The sequence below is a fragment of the Amphiprion ocellaris genome, chromosome 23 (assembly GCF_022539595.1).
Source record: "Amphiprion ocellaris isolate individual 3 ecotype Okinawa chromosome 23, ASM2253959v1, whole genome shotgun sequence".
Lineage (NCBI taxonomy): Eukaryota > Metazoa > Chordata > Actinopteri > Pomacentridae > Amphiprion > Amphiprion ocellaris.
In genome coordinates, this window is record NC_072788.1 from 15,499,331 (window position 1) to 15,514,304 (window position 14,974).

The window sequence follows — 14,974 nt, forward strand, 5'->3', positions numbered from 1 at the left end:
GCTGGAAATGATTGATTTTTAATGGAATATCTCCATAGGGGTACAGAGGAACATTTCCAGCAACCATCACTCCTGTGTTCTAATGCTACATTGTGTTAGCTAATGGTGATGAAAGGCTCATTGATGATTAGAAAATACTTGTGCAGTTATGTTAGCACATGAATAAAAGTGTGAGTTTTCATGGAAAACATGAAATTATCTGGGTGACCCCAAACTTTACAGTACGATACGGTAGTGTATCAAACAACATGATATCTAGAAGTTAATAACCTAATTACAATTTAGCAGAACATTCAGTCTTGTCTTTAAATGAACAGCTGTATCCAGTTTTATGCTTCTATCACTGACTGATGCAGTGGCTGTTAGGCCATATTCATCCACGTGCACTGTGTGTGTAACTAGTAAGACTTTAATTTTACCTGCAGTGGATTTAAAACATTTAATTTTCCTTCAAACATGAGGTAATCCCTAATATTCAGCAGCTGTATTTTTCATGATATGCATATAACCACCTAACTGTGCATATGTTCATATATCAAATCAAACATTATGACATTTTGAGAAACACTGATCATCCTGCGATTGTATATTTACATTGACTCTATCTACACCTTAAAACACAACAGAGCTGTTCAGATTAGAGAGCATTTGTCTCACTAATGATGGCTCAGTTCTATTTAAGTGTCCCAGTAAGTCATGACAGAGTGACAATACCAGAACCCTGCAGCCATGATACATTTTACTATTTACACTTGTGACATGTCAAAATGAATTAATTGTACAAGGCCGACTGACCTTGACATGAGTTTGACCCCTGAGGTTGCCTCAGATGTGATAATCATCAGTTAAAAAATTACCTTCGCACAAGGTCCACTTTGTGCCTTTTTTTCTTAGCTTCATTTCATAATCTTTTGTTTCAATCTGAAGGTCATTAGATGCTATTTAAAGCTAGTAAGAGAACCTTTTGTTTGGATTTCTTTTTAATGTCCAACTGCTTTTAGCAAGGTCAAGATGGCACGTTTGTGCATAAGTGAATAGAATATTTAAGAGCTTTTTGCCACCTGTGACCAGAAGTGCTCCAGAGGGATTCATTTAATAATATTCACCCCCTTTTTCTAACCAAAAAAGGACTAAAATTAGACTACATTAAGAAGATAAAAATAGTGTGCCGCTGTGGTATCGCTGTTCGAAAACGCACACACACTCAGAATTGCAAGTGCTTTTAAATAATAATCCACATTGGCTAATGCAACTCAAAGTGCAACAGCAGAATTTTCACCCAGCCTGTATTTGGCCTTGTAAGTGTTCCAGGGTTAAAGGTTAATGCTGCCTTGAGGAAATATAATTAGTCATTATGATGTTATTTTCCTCAACCAGCTGCTTTTCCCCCTGCTTTTATCAGTCTTTTATTTTTTATTTTTAAAGTGAATAAGTGAAATGAAATGAGTTGAATGCCTCAAAGACAAAATGGTTAAACTGCATTATTTTCAAGCAGAAAAAGGATCCAGATGTTTCAATGCTTTTTTTTTTTACCTAAAGCGGAGCCACACTTTCTCCTCTCTGACCCCGATTTCGTTGTGAGGTTTGAATGTGGAAAAAAAAATCTAAATTCCTTTTGTCAAAACAAAAGTGCCGGAGCAGCCACTGAGGGGGCTGGCTGGGGCCTAGGGATTCCCATGGCCTTACTGCCATCCAGTTGACACAGCCGGCTGCTAATGAGAATTTACAGTAAAGCTTTGAGAAAATCTTTCAAACCTCTGCACCGGTGGCAAGATTGTGCACTCCGAGATGCTTCATGTGGTGTTTCTTTCTCACAAAAAGGGGGGGAAATGTAGTTAGCATACTGTGAATTGTTTTCATCCCCACCACAAGTAGTTAATTTTTAAGCAATACAATCTGATGTAAGTCTGGGCATGGCTGCGGCAGATTTTCCCAACCCCCCTCTCTCAATCCCTCCCCAGCACTCACACTCACGCACGCACGCACGCACACACGCACACGCACACACACACAACCCTGCTGCTGCTGCTCCAAAATAATTTTTTAGACCAGCGGTGGGGGCTCCGGAGAATATAAGGTGGCCATATTTGATAGATTTGTGTCGGGCTCTGCAATGCAGAAAGCGAGAGTTGTTGCGTGTGATCTTGCAAGTGACAGTGACACCAGGCGAGTCTGTCGGATTCGTGACTGATCCGGACTTGCAGAGAGAGAGAGAGAGAGAGAGAGAGAGAAAGAGAGAGAGGAAGAGAGGGAAAAAAAGAGAGGAGGGGGGGACAGACGGAAAAGAAACAAACAAGTAACAATGTAACTTACATGCAGTCACACACCCCTTTTTCTTGTAACAATGTGTACGTTTTTAAGGAGGGAGGGGGCGCGCGGAGGGAGAAAGAGAGACGGAGAGAGATAGAGAAAGGAGGAGGGGGGTGCGTTCTGAAATAATATAGTCAGCCATTTTTTATGTAAGGGGATTTTTTCTTATTGGGGGGGTTGTTAAAAAATAAATATAAGAGGGCGGCCATCTTTGTTGCTCTGCCTAGTGTAAAATATTCCAAAACGCCCCCCACTTTTTTCTGTGCCGATTTGAATATTAAATAAATATCATATAATCGGGCAAGAATACGCTTTTTTTTGAATACGAAGACGGATCCAATGACAGGGATATAATGTCCTCTCCTCTCCGGTCCTGTGAGGAAGACGAGGGCATGGTGGTTAATTCCGAGGGAGGAGATTTTGATGAAGAAGACGACGACGGAGACCTAGACGAGAACGCAAGCGACATAAACTCGCCGGCGGCGCCTCGGGAAACTGCAACGGCGGCCGCGCCAGGTACAGTAAACGCAAAAAAAAACCAAAAACTGGCGGACAAAGTAGCGAGCGCGCACCCGAAATGAGAAAACACACTTTAGTTTAGCGCAGAAAAATCCGGGAGAAAAGCGCTTGGTGTAGAAGTAGCCCCCGAAAGCCGCAGTTTGTGCCCCCCCGTTCCTGCGCCTCTTTCCACGTCCAGAACCGTACAGCGGAGCCCAGACAGGAGCCGAGTGCGCGCGTACGAGAGAAGAAATAATAGTTAAGATTCGACTTCAAAAACATCCCCATGATGCACCACCTAAACCTCATCTCCTTTTTAGTTAATGCACCTATATGTGCGTGAAGGTGCCATGATTGCAGCTTGCAAGAGAAGCTGGAAAAAACAACGAGAGCGCGCTTTGGAGTTTGCGAGGAAAAATGCAATAATAACAACGCACACCTAGCAGGCAAAAAATGTGTTCGTGTTGTGTTGTGTGCGCACATCGTCCTCATTCCACTTCCTCTTCACCTTCTAGCACATCCCAACAAAGTTTAAACTAAACTTGCCACAGCTGGGCTTGCTTTTTTTCGTCGCAAGCTCACTTCTCCAGCCATCAAAAAAAAAAAGAGAAAAAAGTTGCAGCTTGTTTGTCCTTTAAAAATCCCCTGTGACAGCTCCTATAGACACGCAGGGCATGTAAAGAAGCTGGGGGGTAATAAGGTCGCCCTGAAGGGTAAAAAAGCTCACGGCGAGAAAGACTGGTAAAACATGGAGTCCCCACTGGCCGCAGGCTATATTTATAATTGACACTCGTCTGGAGGATGAGGAGATGATGCGTTTTGCCGGTTGATAGTGTGAAATCGTGGTGTCGGACACACAAAGTTGCCCCACTGTCACTACCCCCCATTGTCGCTATGACAGGTCAGAATAGGACACAGCTGCTGCATGCTGCTCACTTGCAGGACAGAAAGGTGCAGCTCCCTCCGGTAGCTCTGCAACCAGCCTCATATCCACTCCTGCTAAACGCTGGTTGTGTGTGGATGTTTGCTCCGCAGCTCTCGGCAGATATATGCATGTATTGATCTTGTCAGAGCGGTGATTGACTTGAATGCATATGACATTCTGGAAGTTTCTGTGGCGGTGAACTTGCATGAGGTTGCGGTGACAGCAAAGGTTGGTTCACCGTAAGCTTGCACGCCTTAACGTTGCAGCTAATTAATTAATTAATTAATGCGTGCAGGTATTCTAATAATGTGGTTGAAATGTTTAAAAGTGACAGTGAAGGTGTCATAAGGCGCAATTAGAAGACTGGTGGTGATATCATTTGCTATTTGAATAATACAGGACTCATCCATTTCATTGTCTTCACACTTAATTAGCTCGACTCTGGACCCGCCGCCATAACAAGCCAGACAGATAGATTAGTGTCGGGCTTCCCGTCGAGGACCTTAACCCTCGTACGACCTCTTGCAGCGGTCACAGCAGTGGTCGGGGTCCCGGTGTGGGAATTGCAGAGCGGGAAAAGAAAGTCGTTCCAGTTCACTGCACCGGCGGCCTTTGAATCACCGGGCCCTGCGTGCGTGCTGCTGCCGCCGCCGGCGTGTCTTCGGCGGCTGCACGCTGCACGGATACGCGGGAAGCGGGGCTGGTTCGTTGGACGGGGTGGGAGTGAAGAGGAGGAGGAGGAGGTGGAGGTGGTGGTGGGGGGCTGTTGCTGCTGCTGGTGGGAGCGCGCACCAACAAAGGCAAGGCAGACAATAAAATCCGACAAAACCTATCAAACAGGCTGGTTGCCTGGCGGAGACCGCAGCCCATATTTTGGTTATGCTTTAACGCTTTGCTGCTTTTCCTCTGAAGCTGGGGCCTGTGTCTTTTCTGTGTTTTCCTCGTTCCAGCTCCAAGCCAGGTCAGGTTGCAGGTTAAATTGCTTTCCCTGTGGTTGGGATGTTGCCCAGGTACCACAGGGAATAACTGGCCTGACATTTTCACATCATCTGCTCCCTCAAAGCACAGATGCAGTCATGTATTTCAGATGCACTGTGGCTCAGAGTCCTCGATGATCCAAGACAAGCTGAGGGTTTGAAGCTTTTGTGTTTCCCTGAAACGAAAAGTTTCATAAATGTAACACTATTTTTTTCTAAAATTCTCCTTTTAGTCATCAGAACTTATAGATGAGCCTCAACACCATAGATGGCTCATTTACAAAGGCGTTGGTCACCCTTTACATCGCCATAAACCAATTATCCCCATGCCATAATAACATTAATACCAACTGTCAAATCTACTTACAGCCCTCTGATAAACTCTGTCTAATTTACCATGTGTCACAATTCAGACAAGGTCAGAGGTCACTGAAGCCACTGTGGCTATCATGCAGCTTTTGTTGTGGGTAATTATGCTCAGCAGGGATTAGCTGGCTTGTTGGGAAGCGTTCTGAGAAGATTATATTGTTTAGCTGAGTCTGATAGCTGTCTCTCTTTCAAGTTTTTTTTAACCCTGTCTCTTTTCCTGTGTTCCTATCAGACGAAGAGGCAGAGATATCAGACAGAGAGGTCCCATGCAGGAAGAAAGGCCGGCCAAAGAAAAAGAAGGACACAAAGAAAAAAGACAAAGAGGGGAAACCTGCTAAAGCGAAAAAGCGCAAGAAGATTGTAAGCTCACTAGGCTGTCAGTCTGTGAATTTTTCAATTTGATGACCACAGTGTATCGCCTTAATTACTTTTCTTTCATTTACTGCACAGGACAGTGATGTAGAGAGAGACTCGGATAGAGAAAGGGACTACGGTGAGAACTCGGACAGTGTAGCCAGCGACTATGGCTCTGGTGAGAAAAAGAAAAAGAAGAAACATAAAGAAAGGAAGGAGAAGAAAACCAAGAAGAAGAAAAAAGACGACGGGGACCGAGACAGCAGTCAGGAGGAAACAACAAAGGTAAAGAATTCAATTTGTCTCCCGAAAGCTCCAAAACCATCTGTGCCCAGTCCGCCCCTGTTTGTGGACTGATTGGTGGTTTCTTCTCAGCAACCGATAGAGCAGAAGACGTCTGCCCAGCTGGCAAAGGAGTGGGGTCTGGAGGATGTTGATCATACCTTCACAGAGGAGGACTACAGGGAACTCACCAACTACAAAGCCTTCAGCCAGTTTATGAGGTACGGCTCTCTTGTTTTCTCATGGTGTTGCTGCCTGTAGGTGTGGGTGACATTAAGGCATGGAAACAGACATATGCAGTGCTGTCAAATATGCCAAGTGTACTGCTGGCAGTAGCGGTGGAGTGAAATCTCCTCTAGCATGCTTTATAAGTTATGTTTGTTTCAGTATCTCAAATCTGCTAGCAGTTGTGCTGAGTTGCAAAGGAGGTAGGGTTTGACAAAGTATTTCCGTCTCTTTTTCCAAGCAACTGTGGATGTCTTTGAGGGAAGATTTTGTAAAAATGTGTCATTATTCCTGCATTTAAAATTAATCGCACCTCCCTCCTCTATGACAGCAGACTTTGCTCTCCATCTTCCATGATTGCAGTTCAGAATAATTATCCTGTTTTACTTTAGATTTTAAATGTGGTTGGACAAGCCTTTGTTTGTGAGTTACTGAGAGGAGACAGTGAGAGCAGAAGATATTATCAGTAATCTGAAGGATGCCAGAAATAAAAGGAAAGTGTTTCTGCTAACTATGCAGATGTTACGTCTGTGCTTGAGGTCAGAACTATAATGAGTCATACTGTTTTGTTTCTTAAAGACTTGCCTCATGGTGTCTGCATGTGCTAGGAAGCTTAATGTCTGTGCTCAGCTGACAAGACAAACCCAGTTTGGACACAGAACTCTTTCTGTGTCTGTCTACATGTCATTTCTGCTGATAAAAAATGACTAAAAAGGTTGATACACACAGTGTTGCTTAACCATGTTTTTCATTTAGTGATCATATCATTGTAAGTAAATACAGGACAGAGGCAAACTAATCTCATCAAAAACAGTCAAGGAAATAATTAAAAAATAGCTATATTTTGTTTTTACTGTAATGTCCAAGTATTGCTACTTAAATACTCATTCTCTGCTGTGTTCAGTCCTTCAACAGTAGCTACAGCTTCTCTCTTGTTTCTGTTTGCACTGATTATTGGTTTCTGTTTAACTTTGAACAGACCAACTTCATTCTGCACCAGCAGCAACATTCAACTAGAGCTGTTGAGGGTGAAACGACCAGCAACATTTTATCTCTGATACACGCAGTTTGGGTTGAGTACGATTACTTGCTCGCGTCTTCCTCTGGCAGCTGCGTCTTTATCATCCCAGCTTGCTGTATTATTCAGGCAGCAGCACTGACATTGTGTCAGTTGCAGCCTGAGCCTCGTTCTCTGTGGCTGACTCATACACGCTTTGACTCTGATAACATTAAGTAATCCATAATGCCGTGCGCATGTTTATATTGGGGAGTTATTTGGTTGTCAGATTGGGCTGTATCAACTCCTCTCAGCCAAATTGTCGTCTGCAGTTCATATAAAATACAACTGACAGTCAGCAAAATTAAAATAATCTTTAGTTAATAGAGTGTCCTGAATGCAGTTCTGATAATGAGGTGAAAGTTCATTCGTTTTGTAGACATGATTTCTCTCTTAAAACTCAACCTCTCGCTCTCAGGCCGATGATAGCCAAGAAGAACCCTAAGATCCCCATGTCAAAGATGATGACCATCCTGGGGGCCAAGTGGAGGGAGTTCAGCTCTAACAACCCCTTCAAAGGCAACGCTGCTGCTGTTGCGGCGGCTGCCGCTGCCGCCGCCATCGCTGTTGCTGAGCAGGTCTCTGCAGCGACCGCATCACCTGAGCCACCACCTCAGCCGCCACCAATTAGAAAGGCCAAGACGAAAGAGGGTAAAGGTCAGTGGCCGGCCTTCCACCTGTAGCCTTCTGTCTCTGTGTTCCTTTAGCTGTGTGTTATTTCTGATTGTTTAGTAATCTTGTAAAGCAGAGTTGAAGTAGATGGACATGTTTTATTGATGTAATTATTGCGGCATTAGGCTATCAGGACAATGTAAAGTTTTAGAGGCACGTAATAGAACAGCACTAATCAGTAACGCATGCTGGTCTTCTGTCTTGTGAACAGATGTTGTCTTATTTTGTGTTTTACATGCTCATTTTGGACAATAAACTAAGTGTACTGTATATCCAAACATCACATATACTCCCACTCCTTTGCTAATACAGTACAGTCATTCTTTCATTTTGAATAATACATGTGATCTTTTGTGTCCAGGTCCAGGCTATAAGAAACGCAGTAAAAGTCCTCGAGTTCCAGACAAGAAGAAGGCTTCAGCTGCGGCTAAGGCTAAAAAGATGGCACCCATTCGTATTAAACTGTCGCCTATAGGTGCCAAGAGGAAGAAGAGCTGCTCAGTGAGTATAAAGTTTATATGGTGCTGAAAAGAACGGATGATGGAGATGAATAAACCAACCTGTTATGTTCCTCTGTTTTTGCTACCTGTTTATCCCTCTTCACTCACTCCCCCCATGCTTCCTTGCGCTCTGTTAGAGCGAGGACATGGACGAGGATGAGTCTGAGCAAGAGGACTCCAGCGTTCACAGCTCCTCGGTTCGCTCTGACAGCTCTGGTCGAGTGAAGAAGAACAAGCGAGGACGGCCTGCCAAGAAGAAGAAGAAAAGTAAGCACAGCCAGCTTGTTGTATGTACAGCGCATAATTATAAATGATGTCCATGTCTGCATCCGTCTTATAACTCCGGCAAGTCAAGTTTACTCTAACTTTTAGGAAAGCCAAAAAAATAATGGAATTCAATTCTTTTAGTGTTGTTTCAGACAGCAAGAACATTTGCTGCAGTTTAAATCTGAGCCTTAATATTAGTGGCAGGGATTGAGATTTAAATCGCGACACAAGGGACCAGAGAGATACTAAGTGATGGTGTTTAAGAACTACTTGTTGCTCTTTGTTAGCCAGGAGCTCTCAAAGTTTAACTTGTCACCTCATGTGGATGAACAGTGTTCACCAACATTTCATAATGCCAACCAGCACAAAGCCAAATTGGAAAAACGGGCCACTTTTATCTTGTAGATTCACACTTTCTTTTACAGCACATCTTCACAGAAACCGATTTTCGGTTGTTCCTTTGAGTTCAAAGAAAACACATCAACATGCACTTAAAACTCAATATTTTACTTGATGCATCAGTGGAAAATACAATAGAAACCTACATTTTAGATTGTGTGTACCTGTGTATGATGCACGTAAAACATGAGCTGTTAGGTTGTTTTTTAGTGTGAAATGCACTTTCAGACTTGAGCTGCAATGACTAATCGATTATTATCAGCTATTTTGATCACTAATTAATTGGTTTGAGTAAATATTTAACAAAAATTGCCAAAATTCACTGACTACAGCCTCTTATATTTGGATATTTTCTGGCTTCTTCACTCTCTTCTAAACAACTAACAGTTAATTGATAAAAAAAATCAATAGACTAATCAGCAGTGGAAATAATCCTTAGTTACAGCCCTGTTTCAGATGTTTGTTAATCATTTGTCTCCTTATTCCTGCTTTCTCCAGTACCAGGTGAGGAGGAAGGAGATGGTTATGAGACTGATCATCAGGACTACTGCGAGGTTTGCCAGCAGGGTGGAGAGATCATACTGTGCGACACTTGTCCTCGAGCGTACCACCTCGTCTGCCTCGAGCCTGAGCTAGACAAGGCTCCCGAGGGCAAGTGGAGCTGCCCCCACTGCGTAAGTACAACTATACAGGAGCACATCCGCTCCTGTTTTCTATTTATAATTCTACTTTGCATCTTTTTACTCACATTTATAACCAAGTGACATGGCTACTTGGCAAACGCGGGCGGCGGACGAAAAACAGTTTATTATAAGTGGTTTGTTTTTACTCGCTTGGAGGGTTAGATGAATAGAAGCTTTGTAGTTGCATCACAAATCTGAGTAGAAAACTGGCTGCATCTAGACACACAAAATCCTGACCAGACAAAGACGGATACCTGAAGCGGTGCTGTGGGTGCAAATCTATTCATGAATCTCACAAATAAAACGGAATGATAATTTGTAGTTGCCATGACACAGTGACGTTTCTGTTTTTTAAACCCCGTGCCTGATGCAAAACAATTTAGTTCAGTCATATCAGTTAAGCTGAACTGTATTCCATGAAAACTAGTTTGAAACTACTGACTCAATTGTTGTGGGAGGTTTAACAAAAGGGGGATGAAAACCAAAACACTGGCAGTCATTCAGTTCATTCTATGTAGACTTTTATGTGATTGTAGCACCTTTCAAATTATTCAGCTGGCATGTTGCTGATGTTCCATTCAGATGGACCTGCATCAGTTGCCTATCTGTGTAGATGAGATGGTATCGCTAGCAGAAATAGATTAAATTAAATACTGGCGTCGAAATGTGTAAAAGAGGGGGAGAGAGGGGGAGAAAGATGAGGAGAAGGAGAGAGAACTGCAAAGTGTGCATCAGCGGGTGATAAAGAGAGATCAAGACAGGCCGAGAGCTGACACAGAAACTTTCATCTGGTAATTATGTAATATAATTCTCAGGTTTATCAGTGACTTGAATGAAAATACACTGCAGTGCGACAGCATTGGCCAATAATTAATGAATCTAGTTATTTTTATGGAGGAGTTATATTCTAACAGAAAACATGGATTTTCAGAAATTAAAGGATTTAAATTTTGAAAAAAAATTGAATATTCTCTGAGATTATGAAGTCATAAACTGGCCAGAACAAAATATGAAATTTATTGAGACTAAGGTCACAAAGTTACAAGAATAAAACTTGTTTTTTTTGTCATTGTTGGAGGCCATAACTATACCAGTGACATTTCTAATTCTACAATTCCATTTTATCTTCCTTCAGCCTTTTGTCTTTTTATAACAGTTTTCTCTTCAATTAACTACTTAAATCTCAATGAATATCTATGTACGAGTTTAGTCTGTATAACTTTATTCTCAGAAATAATAATAATAATAATAATAATAATAATAATAATAATAATAATAATAATAATAATAATAAATAATGTTAAGACTTTTTCTCTGAATATTACCCTCCTCGTCGGCTTAAAACCTGTCTTACCCATTCAAGCATTTTGTTATTATAGTCATTGTTGCAGAGGGAGAGAAGACGACAAATATGGGTTACATAGTGGTTACATAAATTACGGAGTTCTTTTTTTAACCTTTGTTCACTCAGAATAGGTTCACTTGGAGCAGTGATCTATTTTTCATGAACTCCATGATTCACACTCCCAGACTTAATACAGCACCTGAGCAGCTCTATTGGAGGTCTCCTGAGTCCTCTTCCCTCTTTTTTTTAAAAATCTCTAAGTCACATTTGCACTTTTAAGACCATAAAATTCATAGTTATAGCCTGGATTCACCTTGACAGTTAATTTTGTCCAAAAAACCAAGGCAGCCTGGTGGTTTAGGGATCAAAGGTTGCATGGTTTTCCCATATTGGTCTTAGTACTTGTTCCTTGTCATCGCTCGAGCCAGTCGTAAATAAAAGCATAAAAATGACCACAAAAAACAAAAAAAAACTCCCAACATTTTCACTGACTTCATACGTTCAGGATCTTCACTTCAATGTCTACTTTTGTGTATCTTTTCCCAGGAGAAAGAGGGAATCCAGTGGGAGGCAAAAGACGAAGAATTTGAGGATTTTGAGGAGGACAGCGAGGACAGAGTCATATCAGAGGTCAGCGTCGGGGTTCCAACCGGGGCGGACGAGGAAGACGACGATCACATGGAGTTCTGTCGGGTGTGTAAAGATGGAGGTGAACTGTTGTGCTGTGACACCTGCACATCCTCCTACCACATCCACTGTCTAAACCCACCTCTGCCAGAGATCCCCAACGGGGAGTGGCTGTGTCCACGCTGCACGGTTAGTGACTCCTCCGTTCTGGTTTCACTTTAACTGCTGTTTGTGTTTGATTCTGCATTTGTTTTATAGTCTATGTAGTTGACTTGTTATGTATGTTTTTGTATGTATGTTTATCTGGACTTCCTTGTTGATATACACATCCATGTTTGCCTTCAGTGTCCGCCAATCAAAGGACGTGTGCAGAAGATCCTCCACTGGCGATGGGGCGAGCCTCCTCCTCCCATTCCTGTTCCACCCGCTCCTGATGCCCCACCTGATGCCCCACCACCACCACCTATGAAAGGCAGAGCCGAGAGAGAGTTCTTTGTCAAGCTGACTGGGCAGTCCTACTGGCACTGTACCTGGATCACTGAGCTGCAGGTGAGACAGAGAAAAGATCAGGACAGGCATGACTGCAAAGAATGAGGAGGAGAGAAAGCTGTTTTTACATGTTTTGAGAGTGGATTTCTGCATTTAGAGATGTGTGACTGTACTGAAACAACAAAATGAGTGTTAATGTTCGCAGATGTCTCAGTTCTGTACTGTAAACCGTAATGCTGTTTGGGCTTAATAGGTCACTCTTGCTCTTAATCTGTTACAATTTGTGTCCAACATTTTTGAGGCCAGTAGATATGTATAAAATGCACAAAATTGCATAAAATAATGTATGTTTTTTCAGATTTTTCTCTTCGTTAGGCCTCTAAAAAACCTTCAAATGGAACAATCCATGAATGAAAATCAGTGTAGTCCACATTAAAGCTGTAACTTGGAATGAAGAACCACATGTTTATTTATTTAAATTAAATTGTGGGTCTCAGGAGCCAAAAGGATTGGGTGCTTCTGATTTAGTGCATCCTCAGCTGGCAAAAGAACTTTATTTGTCCTCTGTGCTTTCCTTTGTTGTAGAACCATTGAGTACTTCAGCTATTAGATGTAGTGCATTAGCCATTTGCTAGCGCTATTTTAGGTTTCACATAAAACTGTACCCATATCTTACTCTATTTAAATACCTCTAATAAATATTGGATGTATATTTAGCTAAGAGATAAACATAAGTGCAAAACAGAGCATCAGTTGAATATACAGATAAGTACTTTTGTTTATGATTAGCTGTCAGCTAGTATCTTACAAATGCTACATATTGCAAAACACTGTATAGAAATTCTGCCTAAAATGGAGAAAAGTTAGCTTCTGACCAACTTATTTCTTATCCCTTCAGCTGGAGATCTTCCACTCAGTGATGTACAGAAACTACCAGAGGAAGACGGACATGGATGAGCCTCCCAGCTTGGATTACGGCTCGGGTGCAGAGGATGAGAACGGAGTGGGAAAGAGTGAGAAGAGGAGGGCCAAAGACCCCCAGTATGCCATCCTGGAGGACAAATACTACAAATACGGCATTAAACCCGAGTGGATGATGATTCACCGCATCATCAACCACAGGTAAGGGGGCTGTGTGTATAAGCAATGCAAGGTGAAGGTTTCTGTACCGCTACTTACTGTACAGCATGTGTGTCCCTCTCAGTGTGGATAAGAAGGGGACATACCACTACTTGGTCAAGTGGAGGGATCTGACTTATGACCAGTGTACCTGGGAGAGGGATGACCTGGAGATCCCTGACTTTGGGATTTACAAGGCCAGCTACTGGAGACACAGGTAGGACCACGGAGAACATATTTCACCCCCACTGACATTATGATGAGAAAAGATCAAAGCACTTTTGATTATAAGAGGCAAGAACATGTTAAGTTGTATTCATTACAGCAAGTCGGTTGGTTATTTTTTGGTATTTTCACTGGATTAAAGTTTCATCATTCTCCTAAATACTCTACCTTTATGTATAGTCATATTTCTAATTGTTATTGATGAGCCAGATCTCACCTCTTAACATCTAGCCAGCTTGGTCTTTATGTACTAATAAGATTGTTGGTGTTAAACAGAGACAACATAATGAAGGAAGATCCGGATAAACCCAAGAAGATAAGGAGCAAGAACTCAGAGGGTGAAGAAGAGTCTCCTGCTTCACCGGTTACTGATGTGAGTTCACTGTGACTTCATTCAATATTGTAAAGTTTGATTTGTAGCTGCTGCCCGTCTGTGATTCTTTTGCCTGTCAAAACAGATTTAGATTCAGATTTAGGTTACGTTTTTTATGGTGTGTCTCAAACATTTTTAAAATCACATATATGTTGTACATCAGTATTCTCTCCATGTCCATATTTTATTTTTTTGTACAGTTTAAAGGTGACTGAATGTATTTTCATATATTTTACTGGAACTAATACTACCGATACATAAACCATTATTAACTCCTTCATGATGACAGCATAACAATAGTGTATTGTTTGAGAATATGATTAAGTTTCCTCTTTGTTTGCTCCTTTTGTCCCTCCAGCCTACGATAAAATACGAGGAGCAGCCAGACTTCGTCACATCAACTGGTGGTACTCTGCATCTGTACCAGCTGGAGGGTCTGAACTGGCTTCGGTTTTCCTGGGCTCAGGGCACTGACACCATCCTGGCAGATGAGATGGGTCTGGGCAAGACCATCCAGACCATCGTCTTTCTCTATTCACTTTTTAAAGAGGCACTGAACTTAATTAAAAATTTTGTCACGTCCCATCTCTTTTGAAATCTCACAACCTAACAAAATACTGACTTTTCTTTCTGTTCTCCTCAGGGTCACACTAAGGGTCCTTTCCTGGTCAGCGCTCCACTCTCCACCATCATCAACTGGGAGAGGGAGTTTGAGATGTGGGCACCCGACTTCTACGTGGTCACTTACACAGGAGACAAGGACAGCCGAGCCATCATCAGAGAAAACGAGTTCTCGTTTGACGACACGGCCGTCAAAGGAGGAAAGAAGGCCTTTAAACTGAGGGTAAGAAGGAGTTAATGAGAGGACATATGAATCACCATAACATGAACAAGCAACAACATTATATAAAATGACATCCGTTCATCCTTTGTCTGTTGTTTCTCTTCCTGCAGCGAGAGGCTCCAATTAAATTCCACGTTCTGCTGACCTCCTACGAGTTGGTGACCATCGACCAGACGGCGCTGAAATCCATCGACTGGGCGTGCTTAGTGGTGGATGAAGCTCACCGCCTTAAGAACAACCAGTCCAAGGTATTGTAGCTTGTTCACATGTCACTATTAATGCACTTCAGCTCTCTCTGGTGGACAAACTGTGCAACAACAACACTCTATTGCTTTCTTTGTTACATTTAATTCACTTAATACCAGATCAATTCATTTATTATTAACACTACTTTTTTGGCCGTCATGGGTACATATATTGAAAAAACAACAATA

At 42.1% G+C, this 14,974-nt stretch overlaps 1 protein-coding gene across 3 annotated transcripts in view; it reads left to right on the top strand.

Annotated features, from left to right (window-relative positions):
- Positions 1-2,387: 2,387 nt before the first annotated feature.
- chd3 (chromodomain helicase DNA binding protein 3) overlaps positions 2,388-14,974 on the top strand; it is a 45,632-nt gene continuing 33,045 nt past the window's right edge. For 2 of the 3 annotated variants that reach the window (XM_023280762.3, XM_035953043.2), the window contains exons 1-16: positions 2,388-2,826; positions 5,312-5,439; positions 5,530-5,718; positions 5,809-5,936; positions 7,416-7,654; positions 8,031-8,170; positions 8,307-8,436; positions 9,334-9,509; positions 11,410-11,679; positions 11,836-12,039; positions 12,878-13,101; positions 13,184-13,315; positions 13,600-13,696; positions 14,055-14,246; positions 14,340-14,540; positions 14,651-14,788. In XM_023280762.3, coding sequence (XP_023136530.2) covers positions 2,664-2,826; positions 5,312-5,439; positions 5,530-5,718; positions 5,809-5,936; positions 7,416-7,654; positions 8,031-8,170; positions 8,307-8,436; positions 9,334-9,509; positions 11,410-11,679; positions 11,836-12,039; positions 12,878-13,101; positions 13,184-13,315; positions 13,600-13,696; positions 14,055-14,246; positions 14,340-14,540; positions 14,651-14,788 — 2,751 coding nt within the window. In that variant the 5' untranslated portion in view covers positions 2,388-2,663. The remainder of the gene's footprint in view (positions 2,827-5,311; positions 5,440-5,529; positions 5,719-5,808; positions 5,937-7,415; positions 7,655-8,030; positions 8,171-8,306; positions 8,437-9,333; positions 9,510-11,409; positions 11,680-11,835; positions 12,040-12,877; positions 13,102-13,183; positions 13,316-13,599; positions 13,697-14,054; positions 14,247-14,339; positions 14,541-14,650; positions 14,789-14,974) is intronic. The other variant, XM_023280765.3, reaches the window with a different exon arrangement.